General features: G+C 45.2%; 1 protein-coding gene across 5 annotated transcripts in view; it reads left to right on the top strand.

The window, feature by feature from the left end:
- The window catches only part of REXO1 (RNA exonuclease 1 homolog), a 213,213-nt gene that overhangs the window by 140,707 nt on the left and 50,997 nt on the right, over positions 1-21,509 (top strand). For all 5 annotated transcript variants that reach the window (XM_040322589.1, XM_040322588.1, XM_040322586.1 and 2 more), the window contains one exon: positions 20,355-20,470. In XM_040322589.1, the coding sequence (XP_040178523.1) occupies positions 20,355-20,470 (116 nt within the window). The remainder of the gene's footprint in view (positions 1-20,354; positions 20,471-21,509) is intronic.

Genomic DNA, 21,509 nt, shown 5'->3' with positions numbered 1-21,509 from the left:
TTAGAGGGGAGTTGATGGGGGTTCTATTTTGCTGAATACTTTCACGGATTTTTTTCAATTTTATTGATGAATTCGTTGCAGAATTCTTGTGAATCAGAATTAGGGGCTTCTAGACTGGGTTCATGGTCTTGGTGACTAGATTGAAGAGTTCGCGGGGGCGGTTTAGGGCATTGGTGATAATATTGGAAAAATTATTTTTTTGGGCAATGAAGATTTCTTTATGGTATTTTTTTGTTATGATCTTATAGATGGTGTTTTCCTCTGAAAAGCTTATTTTCCAAGCTGCTTCAGCTCTTCTGCGCTCTTGCTTTAGCAATGACAGCTGGTTGTTAAACCAGCTGGAGTTGTTTTTCCGGATGCACGTTGTGCGTTTTGGTGCTACTAAGTCAGCTGACTCTGGTAGAGCCTTGTTGATGGCATCGGGAGTTTCTGTGGCTGTTTGATGTAGTTGGATTGTTTTTATTTTGTTCCCTAATGTAGTTTTGAAGAGTTCTGAATAGAGCTTCTTCTGAGATCTAGTCCAGTGTGTTGTCACCGGTTTTAATGTTTTTTTTTTTTTTCTATGGGGACATTTTTAGTCATTGTGAATTTAATGGCATGGTGATCTGTCCATGGTTGCGGCTCATTTTCCAGAATATTGATTTCTAGATCTTGTCTGAAAATAAGATCGAGCGTGTGACCTGAAGCATGAGTGGGCCCACAAACTAGTTGCTGCAGACCTAATCCTTCCAAGTGGTCAATGCAGGCGTCGGCGACGGGGTCTTGTGAGGAGTTGGCCCAGAGGTTGAAATCCCGAGCAGCAGAAGGTGTTTGGTGTTTAGGTGGACATGAACTCTGTCAATGACATGAGCAGGTGCATTTTTGGACCCGGTGGTCTATAGCACTGTAGTATGTGGACGGTGTCCTGGGGATTTGTTTGTAGTTGCAGAGTGAGGGTTTCCATAATTGGAAGTTAGTTTTGAAGGTCTGGTTTAGTGATCGAGAGGTGAGTCTTGTGGCTCACCGCCAGGCCTCCTCCTCTTTGCCCTACTCTGTTTTATGTTAGAATGTGATAATTCTCTGGCACTAGTTCTCCTAGAATGGTGTTACAGTTCGCTGTAAGCCAGCATTCTGTGATAAAGAGGCAATCTAAATGGTTTTGTAGGATGAAATCATGGATTTCTTGTCGGTGTTTTACTGCCGATCTTGAATTGACCAAAGCGCATGATATGTGCTTCAGTTGGGGTGAATGCGTGTAATTTTTGACTGTCGATCGTCGATTGAATCTTAACAGTTGCTCATTCCTTAGATTTTTTGGTGACGGCTGGTAATATTGAGGTGAATGGCTTTAGACCCCAAATGATTTCTGCAGAGTATGTCAGATTAGACATAATTGCAGAAAATGTCAGGGGAAGGTGATATTGATCGGGGAGGTATTCAATGATAAAGGGAAGGAAGATTTTTCAAGCGGGTTCCCCACCTGCTAAACCAATCCTCCCTGGTTGATCCAGACAAAGGCGAAAAAACCCTTAGCCGTGCTATGCCAATCTGCAGTGACAGGGGAAAAAAATCCTTCCTGATCCCTCACGGGCGATCCCTTTACAAAATAATCGAGTGGGTGACTGGGAACAAAGAGAAGGGAAAATGTAATAAATACTTTCTTCAGCTCTGTATACAAAGGATGCCCATGGGGGAGCTTGTGTCCATAATGGGGGTGGTAGTGACATGGCCCCAAATGATTCCACAATGGCTCCAAATTGAAATGGTCCAGAACTATTTAGACAGAATAAAGGTGGATAAAGCACCTGGGCCTGATGGCATCCACCCACAGATCCTAAAAGAATTGAGCCCTGTCATTTTAAAGCCATTGTTTCTATTTTATTTTTAGGGGCTCATTAATGATGGGAATAGTACCACTGGATTGGCGCAGTGCCAATGTGGTGCCTATATTTAAAAAGAGATCAAAGTATTTTCCAAGTAACTATAGACCTGTTGGTTTAACTTCTATAATCTGGAAGATGCTGGAGAATTTAATAAAAGACAACATAGATGAGTTCTTGCTGAAAAAAAATATTTTAGGCAACAGACAGCATGCATTCATAAAAGACAGAAGTTGTCAAACCTGATTTTATTTTTATGAAGAGGCCAGTAAAACCTTGGATACAAAAATAGTGGGATCTAAAGCGCTAGCCAGAAGTGAAATACTGAACAATGTATATAAATAAATAAATATAAAAGTGCAATCAAACAAACTGCTGCTCAAATCTAAATTGTGCCAACGACAAAACAAGTGGTCTGAATAAATGAGTGATGAGTGCAAAATGCCCTGGACACTGTAAGTCAGTAACACTGATAAATGTGCAAAAATAGTGGTCCATTAATAAAGCATTTGATAATAAATCAAGCATATAATGATGTAACCACCACTTGAATGGTAAACCTAAACACTAGAACCTAAAAAGTGACCCTATTCACAAAAGTGAAAGTGAGCTAATATAAATAAATCCACAATGTCCAAAAAAATATGTAAAAAAGTTCCATCCACAAAGAGCTGTCAAAGGAGGTAGATAATAAGATGATAGGTCTTCAAAACCGCTGAGCTCACAGAGCGCTTACCTCCCTGATGTGGGAAAACTGCTATGAACAGGTCCTCAAATCGATTGTATGGAGACTGAAGCATCCTCTCTGCTGGATGCACAGCGCTGGTCTTCAGAAATATGGAGACTCGCCCAGGAAAGAGAATGAAGTATCACAAAAGAAGGGCAGAAGAAAAGAGGACTCCCATCGTGAAGCAAGTCAAAGTATATGAAGATTTAATAAAGACTAAAATATGCTTACAAGCATAAAATCAAACAACGCTGGAATACAAACACTTCCGGACGGACGGGGCTCCGCGTCACTTCCGGTCACGTCTAGCTCGTACCTGTCCGACCGGAAGTGTTTGTATTCCAGCGGTGTTTGATTTTATGCTTGTAAGCATATTTTAGTCTTTATTAAATCTTCATATACTTTGACTTGCTTCACGATGGGAGTCCTCTTTTCTTCTGCCCTTCTTTTGTGATACTTCATCCTCTTTCCTGGGCGAGTCTCCATATTTCTGAAGACCAGCGCTGTGCATCCAGCAGAGAGGATGCTTCAGTCTCCATACAATCGATTTGAGGACCTGTTCATAGCAGTTTTCCCACATCAGGGAGGTAAGCGCTCTGTGAGCTCAGCGGTTTTGAAGACCTATCATCTTATTATCTACCTCCTTTGACAGCTCTTTGTGGATGGAACTTTTTTACATATTTTTTTGGACATTGTGGATTTATTTATATTGGCTCACTTTCACTTTTGTGAATAGGGTCACTTTTTAGGTTCTAGTGTTTAGGTTCTAGTGTTTAGGTTCACCATTCAAGTGGTTACATCATTATATGCTTGATTTATTATCATATGCTTTATTAATTGACCACTATTTTTGCACGTTTTGCACTTGCTTGTTTACACATTTATCAGTGTTACTGACTTATAGTGTCCAGGGCATTTTGCGCTCATCACTCATTTATTCAGGTGGACGTGGTATACTTGGATTTTGCAAAAACGTATGACACCGTTCCCCACACACGGCTCATGTGTAAGGTAAAGTCTACAGGCTTGAAAATATCAGTTTGTAAATGTTTACAAAACTGTCTAAAAGACAGAATTTAGAGTAGTAGTTTATGATTCATACTCTGGTCTAAGGTTATCAGTGGTGTACCCCAAGGTTCAGTGCTGGGACCCTTACTTTTTAATATATTTATAAATGATATTGGGTCGAAAACCTTTCAGTCTTTGCAGATGACACCAAACGATGCAGTGGAATAACATCCTTACAGGATGTCTCCAACTTACAAGCCAACCCCAATTCACTATGTAATTGGGATGAGGTTTAATGTTGAAAAATGTAAAATTATGCACTTGGGGGCCAAGAATATGCATGCATCATACATGCTAGGGGGAGTATAACTGGGGGAATCAATGGTAGCAAAGGATCTGGGTGTTTTGGTAGAGCTTAAAGGATATTTAAAGCTTTGTTAAAAAAAAAAAAAGTCATACTTTCCTCCTCTGTGCAGTGGCCCCGATCCTCCTCTTCTGGGGTCCCTCAGTGGCGCTCCTCTTCTTCTTAAGTGTTCTGTTGGAGAGCTGCTCTCCCTCAGGCAACTCGTGCGGGCGCCCTCCTGTGTCTTTCTGCTGCGTCTATTAACACAGACAGCAGGACTTGGCCCTGCCCTCTGGCTCCCCACATCATTGGATTTGATTGACAGCAGTGGGAGCCAGTAGCTGCGCTGCTGTCAATCTGTCCAATCAGCACCCGAGACACTGGCTGGAGCTGGTGTGCTCGTCCCGTTGCTGGAAAGACTTGCCCCTTTAGGTAAGTAAAAGGGGGGTTCTGGGGGTTGCTGTATCACAGGAGGGTTTTCATCTTAAAGGGGTTGTAAAGACAAAAATATTTTCCTCTTAAATTAAAGTCTGACAGTAGCTGATAAAGTAAAAAGTAATGTTTTGCACTATAACTAGTTTGATACCTGTTGAAATCGAGCTGTTTTATTCACCTCCGTCACTCCTGAATCATTATTCTCACTGACTTCCTGGTTTGCCGTGCGCATTCATTCTTGCTACATCACGGCCTAATGGGAAATACAGTTCCCATTAGGCTTAGCCTCCATGCCTGTGAGGGATAAGAGAGCATCTTCACGCAGGGCTGTAGTCATAGGGAGGGGGTGAGCACATTCTGCTTTCCACCATGCAAAAGGGCTCAGATGCTGGTGGAAAGCAAGAAGAGGAGAGACAGGAAATGGCATTTTCAAACCTGGATTACTGTATTTTGGAGGTCAAAAGGAAAACCGAGGCAAGTGATATTTAAATGCTCTAGCTTACAGCAATCAATTGATCTAATAAAAAACGAACCTTTAGTGTTCCTTTAATGGATAGAATCCATTAAGGTGAAAAACCTTGAGGGTTTACAACCCCTTTAATAATGGCATGCAATGCCAAGCTGCGCATTCCAAAGCTAGAAAAATCCGTTCTTGTATTAAAGGGGTGTTCCACTCATTTTTTATGTTTAGTAAAAGTCAGCAGCTACAAAAAGTGTAGCTGCTGGCTTTTAATAAACATACTTACCTGCTCTGCCGTCCAGCGCCACGTTGCACGGAGCTCCGCTCCTCTCCCCCCCTCTCCGCCGGCGTCTCCATCCTAACTGTGGGCACCCGGCCGTGACAGCTTTACGGCCGGGCACGCACTGCGCATGCGCGAGTGGCGCTGCGCCATCTGATTGGACAGGCGATCCCCTGGGACCTGTCATGTGTTCCAGGCGATCGCCTACAGGAGGGGCTTCCAAAAGGCGATTAGACTATTCGCCTTTGCAGCCCCTCGGCGGAAGGAGGAAGTGGGACAGGAAGTCCCACTCCTCCTGAAGCCCCCACCCCCCCCAAAAAAAATTACATGCCAAATGTGGCATGTAAGGGGGCGAGGAGTGGATTATCCGGAAGTTCCACTTTTGGGTGGAACACCGCTTTAAGATGTGTATAAACTCTAGAGCGGGCATCACTAAATGGCGGACCGCGGTCCGGTTCCGGCCCCAGTGGCCATTCTATCCGGACCGCAGCCCCGCCAAGTAGTTTCCTGTGTGTCCTCTGTCACCGGCTAGTTCGCTCGCCCGCCTGCCTGCCTCTGCGGATGCCGCTCTATACACAGCATGGCAGGCGCGGCAGGTCCGTGCCTCTAACATTGTTTCACTCCCCCCTCGCTGTACTCCCCCCTCCCCACACTGCCTGTGAGTGACTTAATCACACAGGACACGAAGCGCGACTGCTCTGGACAAAGGGCGGGACTTTTTAAGTTAAAAAGTGGGTGATTGGTTGCAAGGCTGCGGGGGCGGTCCCAGCAATAAATCACTCACTTTTAATGGGGAAAGTCCCGCCCATTGTCCAGAGCGGCCATGCTTCATTTCCTGTGTGATTAAGGTAGGGTTCTGTGGGGAGGGGGGAGTGCAATGCAATGCAATGTAGGACAGGACAGTGGACGTCTGCGATGGGGAGTCTGATGTGTCAGGACCAGTTTGTGATGGGGGGGTCATCCTGTGATAGGGGGTCTGTGATGGGTCAGGACCAGTTTGTGATTTGGGGGGGTCAGTCTGTTATAGGGGGTCTGTTATGGGTCAGGACCAGTTTGTGATGGGGGGGTCATCCTGTGATAGGGGGTCTGTGATGGGTCAGGACCAGTTTGTGATTTGGGGGGGTCAGTCTGTTATAGGGGGTCTGTTATGGGTCAGGACCAGTTTGTGATGGGGGGGGTCATCCTGTGATAGGGGGTCTGTGATGGGTCAGGACCAGTTTGTGATTTGGGGGGGTCAGTCTGTTATAGGGGGTCTGTTATGGGTCAGGACCAGTTTGTGATGGGGGGGGGGGGGGTCATCCTGTGATAGGGGGTCTGTGATGGGTCGGGACCAGTTTGTGATTTGGGGGGTCAGTCTGTGATTTGGGGGTCAGTCTGTTATAGGGGGTCTGTTATGGGTCAGGACCAGTTTGTGATGGGGGGTCATCCTGTGATAGGGGGTCTGTGATGGGTCAGGACCAGTTTGTGATTTGGGGGGGTCAGTCTGTGATTTGGGGGGGTCAGTCTGTTATAGGGGGTCTGTTATGGGTCAGGACCAGTTTGTGATGGGGGGGGGGGGGGGCATCCTGTGATAGGGGGTCTGTGATGGGTCGGGACCAGTTTGTGATTTGGGGGGTCAGTCTGTGATTTGGGGGTCAGTCTGTTATAGGGGGTCTGTTATGGGTCAGGACCAGTTTGTGATGGGGGGTCATCCTGTGATAGGGGGTCTGTGATGGGTCAGGACCAGTTTGTGATTTGGGGGGTCAGTCTGTGATTTGGGGGTCAGTCTGTTATAGGGGGTCTGTTATGGGTCAGGACCAGTTTGTGATGGGGGGTCATCCTGTGATAGGGGGTCTGTGATGGGTCAGGAACAGTTTGTGATTTGGGGGGGTCAGTCTGTGATTTGGGGGTCAGTCTGTTATAGGGGGTCTGTTATGGGTCAGGACCAGTTTGTGATGGGGGGGGTCAGCCTGTGATAGGGGGTCTGTAATGGGTCAGGACCAGTTTGTGATTTGGGGGGGTCAGTCTGTTATAGGGGGTCTGTTATGGGTCAGGACCAGTTTGTGATGGGGGGTCAGCCTGTGATAGGGGGTCTGTGATGGGTCAGGACCAGTTTGTGATTTGGGGGGGGGTCAGTCTGTGATAGGGGGTCTGTGATTTGGGGGTCAGTCTGTTATAGGGGGTCTGTTGTGGGTCAGCAGGGCCAGTTTGTGATGGGTCAGGTCAGTCTGTGATGGGTCAGGTCAGTCTGTGATGGGTCAGGTCAGTCTGTGATGGGTCAGGTCAGTCTGTGATGGGTCAGGTCAGTCTGTGATGGGTGGGGTCAGTCTGTGATAGGGGGTCTGTGATGTGTCAGGACCAGTTTGTGATTTGGGGGGTCAGTCTGTGATAGGGGGTCTGTGATTTGGGGGGTCAGTCTGTTATAGGGGGTCTGTTATGGGTCAGGACCAGTTTGTGATGGGGGGGGTCAGCCTGTGATAGGGGGTCTGTAATGGGTCAGGACCAGTTTGTGATTTGGGGGGGTCAGTCTGTTATAGGGGGTCTGTTATGGGTCAGGACCAGTTTGTGATGGGGGGTCAGCCTGTGATAGGGGGTCTGTGATGGGTCAGGACCAGTTTGTGATTTGGGGGGGGGGTCAGTCTGTGATAGGGGGTCTGTGATTTGGGGGTCAGTCTGTTATAGGGGGTCTGTTATGGGTCAGCAGGGCCAGTTTGTGATGGGTCAGGTCAGTCTGTGATGGGTCAGGTCAGTCTGTGATGGGTCAGGTCAGTCTGTGATGGGTCAGGTCAGTCTGTGATGGGTCAGGTCAGTCTGTGATGGGTCAGGTCAGTCTGTGATGGGTGGGGTCAGTCTGTGATAGGGGGTCTGTGATGTGTCAGGACCAGTTTGTGATTTGGGGGGTCAGTCTGTGATAGGGGGTCTGTGATTTGGGGGGTCAGTCTGTTATAGGGGTCTGTTATGGGTCAGGACCAGTTTGTGATGGGGGGTCAGTCTGTGATAGGGGGTCTCTGATTTGGGGGGGGGGTCAGTCTGTAATAGGGGGTTGGGTATTTGGGGGGGTCAGTCTGTGATAGGGGGTCTGTGATGGGTCAGGACCAGTTTGTGATGGGTCAGGTCAGTCTGTGATGGGGGGGGGGGATTAGGCTGTAATGAGGGGTCTGTGATTTGGGCTGTCAGTCTGTGATGGGGGGGTCTGTGATGCGTCAGTCTCTGCAAGGGCAATAGAAAACAATTGTTTTCTATGTGTCCTGTTCACACTGCAACAGCGCCCCTGCGTGCTGAGCAGTATGTTGCAAAATGCATTCTGTTTCTATGCACCGCAATTGAACTGTGGTGCATAAAAATGAATGAAATGTATTTTTACATTTCAATAAAGTTGAAAGAAAAAAAAAGTGTGATGTGTGTGGGTCATAAAGGTGTGTGCATGTGTGTGGTGGTGGGGGGGCGCTGTGATGGGAGGTTGTCAAGTGGAGGATATCATGTGGCGTCATAGCACCAATTTGGCATTCGGACCTCCGCTGGAAGAATTTTTTTCCGACTGGACCCCCGTGAATTTTAATTCAGTACCCCTGCTCTAGAGAGATCATTTTGCCCCTGCACAAATCATTAGTAAGACCTTATCTGGAATATACAGTTCCGTTTTGGGCACCAGTTTACAAAAAGGATATTGGGAAACTGGGAAAAAGTGCAGATAAGAGCAACAAAACTGATAAGAGGCATGGAGGAGCTTGGCTATAAGGAAAGAGGAACTGAATGTATTCTCTTGAGCAGAGGAGATTAAAGGGGTTGTAAACCTTTGGGGTTTTTCACCTTAATGCATTCAGAATGCATTAAGGTGAAAAATATCCTTTAGTGTAGCAGCCCCCCCCCCCCCCTTTAGTTATCTGAACCCTGTCTTTTCTTCGCTGGTGTCACGGGTCCTGATTGGATAGATTGACAGCAGCGCAGCCATTGGCTCCCGCTGCTGTCAATCAAATCCAATGATGAGGGACTGAAAATGTGGGGGTAAAAAATGTTATTTCTTTCTCGTACATTCATTGCTATGCTTGTTTTGCCCACTAGAAGGCATGGGGTTGCTGCTCTGTGTCTCTCTTCCCAGAACTGCCCAAAGGTAAGTGGCCCTGTGAAAAACCAGGGTCCAATTATTATCTATTTTGCCCTGCAACAGGGTTGCTGGCCGGTGGAGGGGACACAGAGCAGTCTGTCCTGGGACATGTGAGTCCAATGAGGTGATGACAGGCACAGCCTAATTATGTTGCAGTAGCTGGAACAACAGTTCATTGTATAGGATTCTTCCAAGGGGGAATTATGGTACTGAGTGAGTGAGTAACTTGTATAACACTACAAATGCGAACTAAATCGCCTCAAGGCGCTTTTTCCATTCATCGTCGTACTATTTCTTCAGAAGAGGTGGGTCTTAAGTTTTTTTTTTTCCCTGAAGGCCCGGTGGTTTTCTTCCATGCGGATGTTTGTGGGTAGAGCGTTCCATTGCTGTGGTCCTTGGACTGCAAATCTTCGTTCTCTCTTCGATTTGTAGCGGGACTTGGGGATGTGGAGGAGGTTTTGGTTAGTTGATCGGAGAATGCGATTGGGTGAGTAGTGTTTTATTTTCTCGCATAAATATTGAGGAGCGTTTCCTTGTGTGCATTTGTGGGTGAGGAAGAGGGTCTTGAAAGTGATCTGATCCTTTACGGTCAGCCAATGAAGGGTCCTCAGGGATGGGGTGATGGATTCCCAGGGTTTTTTCCCCGTTACCAGTCTGGCTGCCGGGTTCTGGATGACTTGTAGGCGCAAAATCTGGTATTTAGGTAGTCCTATGTAGAGTGAGTTTGCGTAGTCCAGTCGGGAATTGATTGTTCCAACTACTACTGCTTTCTCCTCTTCTGGGATGAAGGGGATGAGTCTAGGCAGCAAGCGGAGAAGGTGGTGAAATCCGCTGACTACTGATGTTGTTTGTGCATCCATCGACATCTCTGAGTCAAAGATGACTCCGAGACTTTTGACTTTGGAGCTTGGGGTGATGGTCTGTCCAAGGAGGTGGGTGATGTCCATGAAGTCTTAACTTTTGTCTTTCGATTTGCGTGGAGAAGTTCTGTTTTGGATCCATTGAGTTTGAGGGAACTCTGTCATGGTCCGTGATATTGGTCTTTTAATTTCGGTGAGGCGAAAGTAGTTGTGTCATCGGCGTATGAGTGTCAGCACAGGTCCTGTTTCCTGATGATTTTGAGGAGTGGGCGGAGGTAGATGTTGAAAAGCACAGGTGACAGGGGTGATCATTGAGGGACTCCGCAAGAGTTGAAGGCTCCTAGTTTTACTGTCTGGGAACGATTATCTAGGAAGGATGCAAACCATGGTAGATCTGAGTCTGTGACTCCTGCTACTTCTTTAAGGCAAATGAGTAGCGTTTTGTGATCTACTGAAACGCTGCACTAAGGTCCAGCAGCACCAGGAGACATGATTCTCCGTCATCTGCTGCTTCGAGGGCGTCATCCCATATTTTGAGAAGTACTGTTTCTGTGCCATGGCCTGGGCAGAAGCCTGATTTGTAGAGGGTCCAATAGTTTGTTGTGTCCAAATGGAGTTGTAGCTGTTGTACTACTGCTTTCTCCATAATCTTGGAGACGGTATTGAGGTTTGTTTCCGGTCTGCGGTAGTTAGGGTCGTTGGGGTCGAGATTGGGTTTCTTTAGGAGGGGTTTGATTGTTCCGATCTTCCTCAAGCAAGGCATAATCTCTTCTTTGAATGATTAATTTACGAGATGTGTTATGGTAGGTGCCAAGATGTCAGTACATTCAGGAGTTTTGTAGAAATTATGTAATTTGGTGATGTGCTCTCTCGGAGGCTTCTGATGTTTTTGGTGGTGTCGATGGTGATCGGGACCAGCGAAAATGTAGTTGATTGTATAATATTGATTTCCTCTTTTTGCTTTGGCTGAGTGAGGTTGGTTGTTTTTTTCTGTTGAATTATTTCACAAATGTTTGATTTTGTCGATTAAAAAAAATCAGATGTCTCATTACAGAATTCTTGGGTTTCATTTGTTGGAGGCTCTAGGCAGGTGGGGTTCATACTAAAAAAAGGGGGGAAGGGGGAGTGACCTGAGAGGAGGCCCAAAAAGGGGTTACCAATAGCAACAAATAATTGATCTAGAATATTCTGATACAAAAGGGGATTTAATATGGTATCAAAAATGGAGTATAAAAAGTACAGTCATAACAATATGATGAAAAAATGCAACCATTTAAAAGGAAGCAATTGCCATAAACAGTTATAACAAACAAGACTCACAATAAACACATAATGACAACACTGTCCGGACGTATCTGGGTTCAGCCACGAGTGGTATGCACTAGATATAAGTGAGTGATTCGTTTGGCTACTCAAAATAGAGAAAAAGAAAAGAGGGGGCCTATATCAGAGACAATGATCTGATGGCCCTAGCTAAATCTGACCGCTTTGCTCCCCATGTGGGATGGCTTTCATGCTGGGAGAGGACATTGATTTAGAAATTAAAACGCCATTTGAAAGTGACACCCCACAGACCCTTAATCAAGATGATGAAATAAAAAACAAATTTAAAGAGCATAACAAATTATTGATAAAACATTTAAATAGAAAGTGGGATGTGTCATCGTTGGAAACATATATCTCGCATAGGATTATCCCGAGGGGACTAAGATAAAATAGTTCCCGCTGAGCACCTTCATACTGAAAGCTTACTTCCTAAATGGAAGGAACTTTGTATAAACCATGGATTGACTGTGATGGGACTGATTGTTGAAGAAGAGAAAAAACAATTAGAGTCCATCCAACAGCAGATCCAAGTAAGTGCTCTGGGATTAGAGGAACTAAAGGATCAGGATGAATTCGCCAAACAAAATGACCAGTTAAAAAAGAAATGGAAAAAGTACAACTAAATTTAAAGATCACTAAACAGGGAAAATTTAAACGTGATGTATCTGACTTTGAAAAAGACGAAATCTTTGATCTTGCCATACGTCGTGGCCGTAGCAAATCTATGGCACGTATAGCACGATCAACAATCAAGACCACGCCATAAGAAATCTTATAGCGATACCGAGAAAGAATCAACGAAGTCTGTTATTTTTTTAGACCAGCGGGGGGAGGACCTAGAGAGCGTTCGAACACAACCCCCAAAAGTAAAACCAAAGTGGCTCAGGAACGCACCTACACCAGAAGTCAGAAAAAATGAGTGCCCCTAATCAATCAATGACACAGGGACCAAACGATCTAAAGGTCATTAACTAATCTGAGTTTATCTTGACCCCTGAGCACCTAAATCTCCTACAAAAGGGAATGTCATTCTCCCCAGTCGCAAACATGGACGAATTCACAGTATTTAAAGATGTGACACTATTTTTACGCAAAGTATTCTTTCGATCATTATATACCAAGGATGATCCGACTAATGTCAATGCTGATCCAATAGAAATTGAGGATCAGAAAGCACTTGATATTTTGAATTTGCTTCTGGATGAGAATTCCACACCCGAAGAGGAACCCCCTCACATTAGTAAGACGTGCAAATCTAAGAATAAAGTCACTCAAAATGCCTCCACTGTCGAAGAATAGGTGGCTTAACCTATTCCTTGACATGGTCCAGACCGACTTAGAAAAGATCGACTGGACTTAGAAAACCATAGACAATCTGACTATTGGTGAAAGACGAGCCTTTAAAAGACCTACAAAACAACAATAACATTGTCATTAAACATAGTGACAAAGGGGGCAATGTGGTCTTACTCAGTCAACAACAGTACGAGCGAGAGGTCAAACGCTTACTCAGTGATGCTTCCACGTATCGGAAACTCCACTACAACCCCCTCCATGCTGTTGTTGACGAGTTTAACCATATATTAAAACTGGCTAAGGACGAGGGCCTGCTAAGTCAAGGAATACAACTACCTTGGGATACAGGATTACAATATCCCCACCTTTTACATTATCCCTAAAATCCACACAAACTTAAGACCCACCGGGCAGACCCATAGTGTCCGCCTGCCAGGGTCCCCTGGAACGAATAGGGAAATACTTGGACTTGTTGCTGAAGGAGATGGTCACAGACCTAAAATCATTCGTACAAGACACTCGGCATGTACTAGCTAAACTCAATGAGCTTGGCTCATGTGACCAACCGGGTGGGATACTGTTAGTTGGCATCGATGTCGAATCGCTGTACACATCAATAACCCACCGGGTAGGCATCAAGGCAGTGGAAACTTTCTTAGACTCTACTTATCCCACGTTGGGATCACAGAATGAATTCATTCTTGAGATCCTCGAGTTTACGCTACATAACAATTTCTTTCAATTCATGAACAACTTCTACCACCAAATCAGGGGGACCTTGATGGGGCTGCATGGGCTCCCGCCTATGCATGCCTCCACCTTGGTCTTTGGGAGGAGGAGGATGTGTATACGTCCTTGATGTACCGCCGCCATGTACTTACCTGGTGGCGGTACATCGACGACGTTCTAATGCTATGGCGGGGATACGCGGTTACTCACATGGTCAAATCAAAAAGGCTAAAAAAAGAGCAGCAATTCGTGACCGCCTTAATTTACTAACCAAAAAGAGATCGTTTGAAAAACCCCCTCAAACTCTAACGAACCAATAAGAATTATCACCCCCTTTGGGTCCCAATGGGATTCGGTACGCTTAGTTTTGGAAAAACACTGGGGTATTCTGACTAATACCCCAGCTCTGGCCCAGACACTGAGTGACTCACCGAAGTTAGTGGCACGTCGGGCCAGAAGCATTGGCGACATGCTGATTAGGTCCGAGTTTATCAGGAAGCCGGACACTACATGGCTCTCCAGCTATCCTCGAACACTAGGCATGTTAGAAATTAGAAATCTAATTAATTGTTCCTCCTCTCGTGTCATCTATATGATTACTTGTCTATGCCCAAAGATCTATGTGGGCAAGACAAAACGGACTCTCAAAATCCGTATTGGTGAACACCTGAGAGAGATCAACAACAAAGAAAAGGTCCTTGAAAAACCATTGGCCAAACATTTTGCGCAATGTCACGGCAGGAGTTCCAAGGGCCTAACAGTGAAGGGCATTTATGCCTTAAAATTACCAAACAGACGTGGCGATTATGACCGCATCCTCCTACAAAAGGTGAAATGGTGGGTCTATCGTCTAAAATCACTTGTGCCCATAGTAGTACTGATAGAAGTGGTGGCTGTTGACCTAATATGATGCACATCCATTACTTCTTAGACTTTTTCTTTCATATACGGATCTACTACAAACTGAATCAAGATGAATTGCCATATGGGAGTATTTCAGCACTCCCTACAAACGGGACTCGATCTACATGTGTTTCAATAACTTCCACCCCCCCCCTTACGGTGATAATTACCTGCGGTTCCCTATACATAAATACGCAGAGCAGCAGGTGATGAGCAACGTCCGAGATGAAGCTACGCCATTGAGTACGGCGAAACGCATTGACGTCATCACCCGGCGCCTGTCACGTGACGCATCCTCTGCGTGTGACGGACGGAGGTCTTGTCTGAGCAAAGAGCCACGGACGGCTTATGAGTATTGAGCAGCACTGAGGAACTCATGCCGATTGTTAGGCACATCAGACGGATTCCCCTACCAACTATTGCCAGCACAGCATGGATAGCTATGGGCATCAACGTATATAAGATCTGTATCGCTACACAATCTACTCATGAATTGAGTCCAGCCTGATAAACAAGACGACAGACTGGTAATGTACAGACCACAAGTTATTAATATACATGCATGGTATCCAGCAATATTGGGACTCTAGCAGTAACGGTGCCTATGTAACATCTAAAAAGTGCTATTAGTTGACAAGCTTCACTCCAGCAGACAAATTGCTTCATACTCCTCTCATTCATGGGACTGACTATGCATGTCTTAAGCAAGCTTAAATCAACTAATCCCTACTGCTTCTGCTGGCTTATACTAATGGACTTTATCGGAAACAGTCTATTATGACCGTCCTTATTCATACGTATTTATGCTGCACAGCCTCAATTATCTGAACAATCTCTCAGACACTTCCACTCATGGATTATTATAACCACTACTTGGCATAACCAGCAGTTGCTGGTTGCCAAGCATGCTGCGAGACTCGACGATTTGGAAAATAGGCTTCGTCGCAATAATGTTGGAGCCATTGGAATCCCAGAGAAAATGGAAGGGAAGAACCCGGTTCAGTTCATCGAGCAGTGGCTGTTGGAAAAATTTAGGGCTGATTTCTTTTCACCTATGTTTGATGTGGAGCAGGCGCACAGGGACCCGTCCAGGCCCCTGCCCCCGGGTAACCCCCCTAGAGCCTTTCTGCTTAAATTGCTTAATTACAAGGATAGGGATGTTATCCTGTCCAAAGCACGCTCCTTGGGGGATGCCCTAGTGATGGACAACTCTAAAATATCCCTGTTTCCGGACGTTTTGGCGGAGGTGCAGAAGCAGCGTGCCCAGTTTACTGATGTGAAGAAGAGGCTTCGTTCTTTGGCGTTACATAATGCTATGCTTTACCCGGCCCGCTTGCGGGTGGTGGCCAGGGGTGAGGTTCATTTTAAGAAGCCTACCCTTGCCATGCAATGGCTGGATAGGGAGGAACGATCCATGAGGGAAGCTCTGGGAAGGAGCAGGAGAGATACCTGAATTTTGTTTGTTGCACTCTTCAAGCTGGAATGTTTTACCTTTATCGCAGGTCCTGAGTTGTTAAAGTTACGAACTCCTGTTATGGCAGAAGACTTTCTCACAGGGTGTTTTAGCATCACTTATGTTGCTTGCAACGCATGGCCTGTTGCCTATTGGTTCATCTAAGCCGGCTACTGAACTTGGCCCCCCAGTTGGGAGTCCTTCGTGGATGCTTCCGTTTTTTTTATTTTGTTATTGTTTTTTTGTTTTGATTCTGTCTCGAACTCAGTTGGACCAGATGCTCTCAACTTGCTTAACCATTTTTTTCTACAGGTTTTGCCTGCCTTCCCGAGCACTGTCTGTTGCTCGTTGTCCTATACTGTGTCTTCTCAGTTGCTACATAGTTATTGCTGTCTCTTATCCTTTTGTATTTTAATTATATCCCCTCTTATTTGGGTTTTGGTACATTATGGCTAAGCAATGTGTACTGACCAGCTGGAATGTGAGGGGTTTGGGAGATGGAGTGAAATGTTTGGCGGTGCTCCATATGGTCAAGCACTTAGGTTCTTCTGTGGTATGCCTGCAGGAGACCCATATGTTACCTGCTCAGGAGTCCCAGTTCTCTTTTAAAGTGTTTGGCACCCAGTTTCACACTACCTTCTCTTCCTATGCTAGGGGGGTCAGTGTGTTAATTCATACAAATGTTTCTTTTAAGTGTATAGATTCGTTGATTGACCCGTATGGTCGGTTAATTTTTTTTACTATGTACCCTGTATGCTCTGTATTGCATCATTGCTAATGTATATATACCGCCCCGCTTTTCAGTAGAGGTTCTTAAGATTCTAGCTTCCTTTTTGTCACGTCATCCTGACACGCCTGCTCTTGTTGGGGATTTTAACAATTATTTGGATGCAGACCTGGATAAATTCTCCACTGGGGTTTCGGCAGCTTCTCTGAGGAGGGGCTCGACGGCCTTTGCTCGGCTTTTGCTGGAATTGGGACTGAGGGACGTCTGGAGGCTTAGCCATCCGCAGACCAAATGCTTTTCATGCCATTCGGCCTCACATGGGGGTCTTTCTAGAATTGATCTGAGTTTGGGCAGTGATGAGATGCTTCCTCTGGTTCTCTCCTCACGTTATGAGGCTTGAACTGTCTCTGATCACTCCCCTTTGTGCGTGGAGATTACTACATCTAGGGTTTCCAAGCGGGTCTGTTGGAAACTCAACCCGTTTGATTGTCGCTCTTCCCTAGCCCTGATCCCGTCTGTGATTAATTTGCTTTTGTTTATCCGTATTAACAAACACTCCACTAGTCTCAATATTTTTTGGGACGCTCTGAAGGCTTACTTGAGGGGTCAATTTATTAAATCTATAAATTCCATTAAGACTGGGACAAGGGCTTGGGAACGGTCTGTTTTGCAGGAGGTTGAGAGGGCTGAGTCTGCTTTCGTGGACGCCCCCTCTGAACACACTGAGAGCGCCTGGCATGAAGCCCAACACGTTGCTAAACATTTGGTTCTGACTAAAGCCGAAAACAAGAGGTTCTTTCTCCAACAGTAATATTATGAGGGGGAGGGTATGGATCATATGCTTGCAATGATGGTGAGATTACAGAGGGTATCCTCGCATATTGAGGCGATCCTCAATTCCTCGGAGGTCCTGCTTTCCTCTCATGCAGAGATTCTGGCTACTTTTAGGGATTTCTATGCTGATGTGTTCTCCTCTAAGGTCTCGCCCACCATAGTAGAAATTACCTCCTTCCTAGATCAGTGTCGAGTTCCGCGGCTTTCGGCCTTGGATGTGGCTCGGATGGCTTGCCGGCGGAGGTGTATAAGCAGTACTCTGACACTTTACTACCAAATCTAAGGGAGGTGTTTATGGACGCTTTGGAGAGGGGTAGTTTACCACCGTCTATGAACGAGGCAACCATTGTTTTGTTATTAAAACCGGGTATTCCCCAAACTCGTATAGGCCCATTTCTTTACTGGCAACAGATGTGAAATTATTGGCAATGGTCCTGGCTACCAGACTAGCTAAAGTAATACATAAATTAGTTCACAAAGATCAGTCAGGGTTCATCCCATCCCGATCTACGGCTCTTAATATTAGATGTCTCTTCCTTAACCTTCAGATGCCTGTAGATCCAGGCCAGAGAGCGATTCTCTCCTTAGACGCAGCCAAGGCCTTCGACAGTGTCTAGTGGCCTTTCTTGTGGGAAGTACTGAAACGCTTTGGACTGGGAGACAATTTTATCAAATGGATACGGTTGCTTTAGGCAGCTTCCACGGCTAGGATCCGTGTTAATGGGGGCCTTTCAGACTCTTTCCCTCTTTTTAGGGGCACAAGACAGGGGTGTCCTTTGTCACCCCTGTTATTTGCGTTGGCCCTTGAACCGCTGGCGGCTGCTATACGTGCGTCGGAATCTATTGTGGGATTCAATAGAGGTTTGAGTGCTGAGAAGGTCTCCCTTTATGCGGATGATACTTTGCTGTATTTGGGGGACGTGGATACGTCCCTTTCGGAGGCTATGAAGGTAATTCAATACTTTGGCTCCTTGTCGGGATTCTCCATCAACTGCAGCAAATCGGTTCTTTTACCTGTGGATGACCCACCGATTTTGTTGCCGGTTGCTGCGGAGTCCCTCAAGGTGGTTTCCTTGTTTAGGTATCTGGGGGTACAGGTCTCGGCTAATCCAAGGTCTTACCTGGATGACAACCTTTTACCTTTTCAAAAGACTTCAAATGACATGTAACACTTGGTGTAAACTCCCATTATCAGTTATTGGAAGGATAAATCTTATTAAAATGGTCTGGTGCCCCTAATTGTTATATATTATGCATAATTCCGCTCAGTGGATACCCCGTAGATGGTTTACCTATATTGATACTTTGTTTAGGTCCTTTATCTGGAAGAAGGGTGCCGCTAGGATTAGTCTTTCCACTTTGCAGTTTGGTAAGGATCAGGGGGGAGCTGCTGTTCCTGTTCCTAAGCTTTACTTTTATGCCTCCCAGTTGCAGCACCTTTGTGGGCTGGGGATTTTGAGTGATTCTGACTCCATAGAAACCCTCTTACGAACGGGGACGCAGGGTGTCTCGGTATTGGCGAGTCTGGAGGCGGGAGTAACTCACCTGCCACAGACGGCACCTACTGTCGTCCTGAGGAGGCTTTGGATTGCGGTTAGGTCTGGCTTGCGAATTTCGTGATTTCTTCCGGATACCCCATTATGGGATAATCCTAATCTAGGGGAAATTTTTAAACTTGACGGTTTCCAGGGTTGGAAACTGGCTGGTATTCATAAAATTGCTCAGTTGTATAATGGTAACATGCTAAAGTCATTTCTTGAATTGCAGACTGAATTTAACCTCCCCAGACAACAGTTTTATATGTACCTTCAGGTCCGACGTGCTCTTTAGGCCCAGAGCAGGACCTCTACTCTTCTACTTACCAACCACTCTTTGATAGACAATGTATTTTTTGGTCAGGAGAAAAAGGGCTTAATATCTTATGTTTATTCCAGTCTATTGACGTCTGTGCAAGACTCTACGACATTTCCAAGTAGAAGGGGCTGGACAGAGGATTTGGGGGACATTAGTGGCGAAGCTTGGGAATTATGTTTGCAGGCAGGTCCACTTACCTCTGTATCGCAATCACATAGACTATCTCATTTGTTTTTGTTGCACAGGGTCTACCGTACGCCTATCCAGTTACATCGCTGGGGAAGGAGGGACTCATCTGTGTGCCCCAAACATTGTGGAGCAGAGGGGTCTCTCATTCACCTGATGTGGTGTTGTCCCAGGCTGCACCGGTACTGGGGTGCTGTTACCGAGACTATTTCCTCGGTCTTTCAGGTTAGGGTCACTTTGGACCCCCTGATATGCATTCTGGGAGCAATAGATGAAGAAGTTTACCCCCACCCTATTAACATTGCAGTAATTAGACTATTGTATCTAGCTCGGAAGTTGGTGGCCAGGTTTTGGCTATCCCCTCATGTCCCGACCAAGAAATTATGGATAGACCAAGTCAATTATATCCTCATACGGCAACATTTAACATATCGGCATAGAAATGCAAGCAGGTAATTTCACAATATATGGAGGGCCTGGTTGGAAACTCCAGAACTCGAGACTGGTTCTGACTCGACTGCTGCAAGTTTGAGAGGTTCATGTATTTGAGTAGTGATTGGTCTTTACTTTAGTTATTTAGCCATTAAGCCTGGTAATTTATGTATAAGTCATGTGTTTGTGGAGGGGGCAGGTCCAACTGAATGTGTAGTTTATGGATGTTGCTGTTCACTAAGCAGCCTGTTGGCCCTTTGGTTGTTTTGTGCTGGATTGGCGGGGTTTTCCTGGCCGGTTCGGCACAATATTTTATGTTATTCTATTCCTTGTCATGATGTCGGTATATTATTTTTGGTGCCAATGCATTGTTTTCTATGCACTTTGTGTCCTTGTCCTTCAGTCGTACTCTGTATGGTCTTTCCATGTAAGTTTGGTGTTATGTACTCTGTATTTCATTTTGATTGGCCCAATAAATATTTTCTCTGATTTAAAAAAAAAAAAAAGTTTTCATAATTTTATTTTTTCATAATTATCTGATTTCCTTTTTCTCTACAGTGTTACACCACTAAAGGATTGGAGCTAACACGTGTTACTGTCATAAACTCGCAACTGAAGGTGGTGTATGACACTTTTGTACAACCAGACAACAAAATAGTGGACTATAACACCAGGTGAAACCGCTTATAGTTTTTCAATGCATAAATGTTACTGTTCACTTCTGTATAATGTGTTTTATTGAGGAGCCTTGTTTTCCGTGGTTTCTGCAAGTGCCTCTCTTCTCTGCTGTTTGTTTTTGTATACATATATTTTCAAGAAAACACACCCTACTGTTCAGCGCATTACACTAAAACACACTGCTGCTACATTACCAAAATAAATATTTGTCTGATTTTAAGCCCTTTGTGTTGTATTGCCAGCTCATTAAATGGAATGGGCTGTCTTAGTGCAATGCATGTTAACATGCAATATCATGCTTGTTAACTGCAACAGATCAGTGGGTATGTATGCATATACTGTACACAACGTGCCTTTTAGAAAGTATTCACCCTCTTGGAATTGTTCTGTTGTCAAAGAACATTGAATCAGTGTATTACCATTTTGTGTACATTGATGTACAGAAATGCTTTGTCAAAGTGAAAACGCATACCTGCAAAGTCATTTAAATGCAATGAAAAAAAAAAAAACACAAAAGCAATATTCAGTTTTAGTATGACACACTTACAGTGCTTTGAAAAAGTATTCATACCCCTTGAAGTTTTCCACATTTTGTCATGGTGCAACCAAAAATATAAATGTATTTTGGGGTACGTTGACATTGAAGGCGGGTTTGAAATCGTGCAAGTTCTCCTGAACGTTCACCAAAAGTAGTGCAGGAACTATGTTTGAAAATCGATGCGGCGGCACAGTCGGCGTTGCACCGATTCGGACGTTACCGGCAATAGGCTGGGATTTGGCATGCAATTTGACCTTTTTTTTGTATAATCAGTGTTTATTGAAGAAATAAAAAGGGGGAACAGAAACATAAAAAAAAAGGGGGGGGAGCATAGAAGACAAATGACAGACAGACACACCCATCCGGGTGTCTTGTGCCAAGATCCGGCCTCGCAGGGCCGTCAAACTGTTTGAAACATTCGTCAAACATAGCACAATGTATATGCAAACATGAACAGTCAGTGACAAACATAATCGCAACCATGAGGGCCGGCTCAG

This window comes from Rana temporaria, chromosome 1 (genome assembly GCF_905171775.1).
Source record: "Rana temporaria chromosome 1, aRanTem1.1, whole genome shotgun sequence".
NCBI lineage: Eukaryota > Metazoa > Chordata > Amphibia > Anura > Ranidae > Rana > Rana temporaria.
Note: the sequence above shows the minus strand (reverse complement) of the source record. Positions and strands in the feature narration are given on the sequence as shown.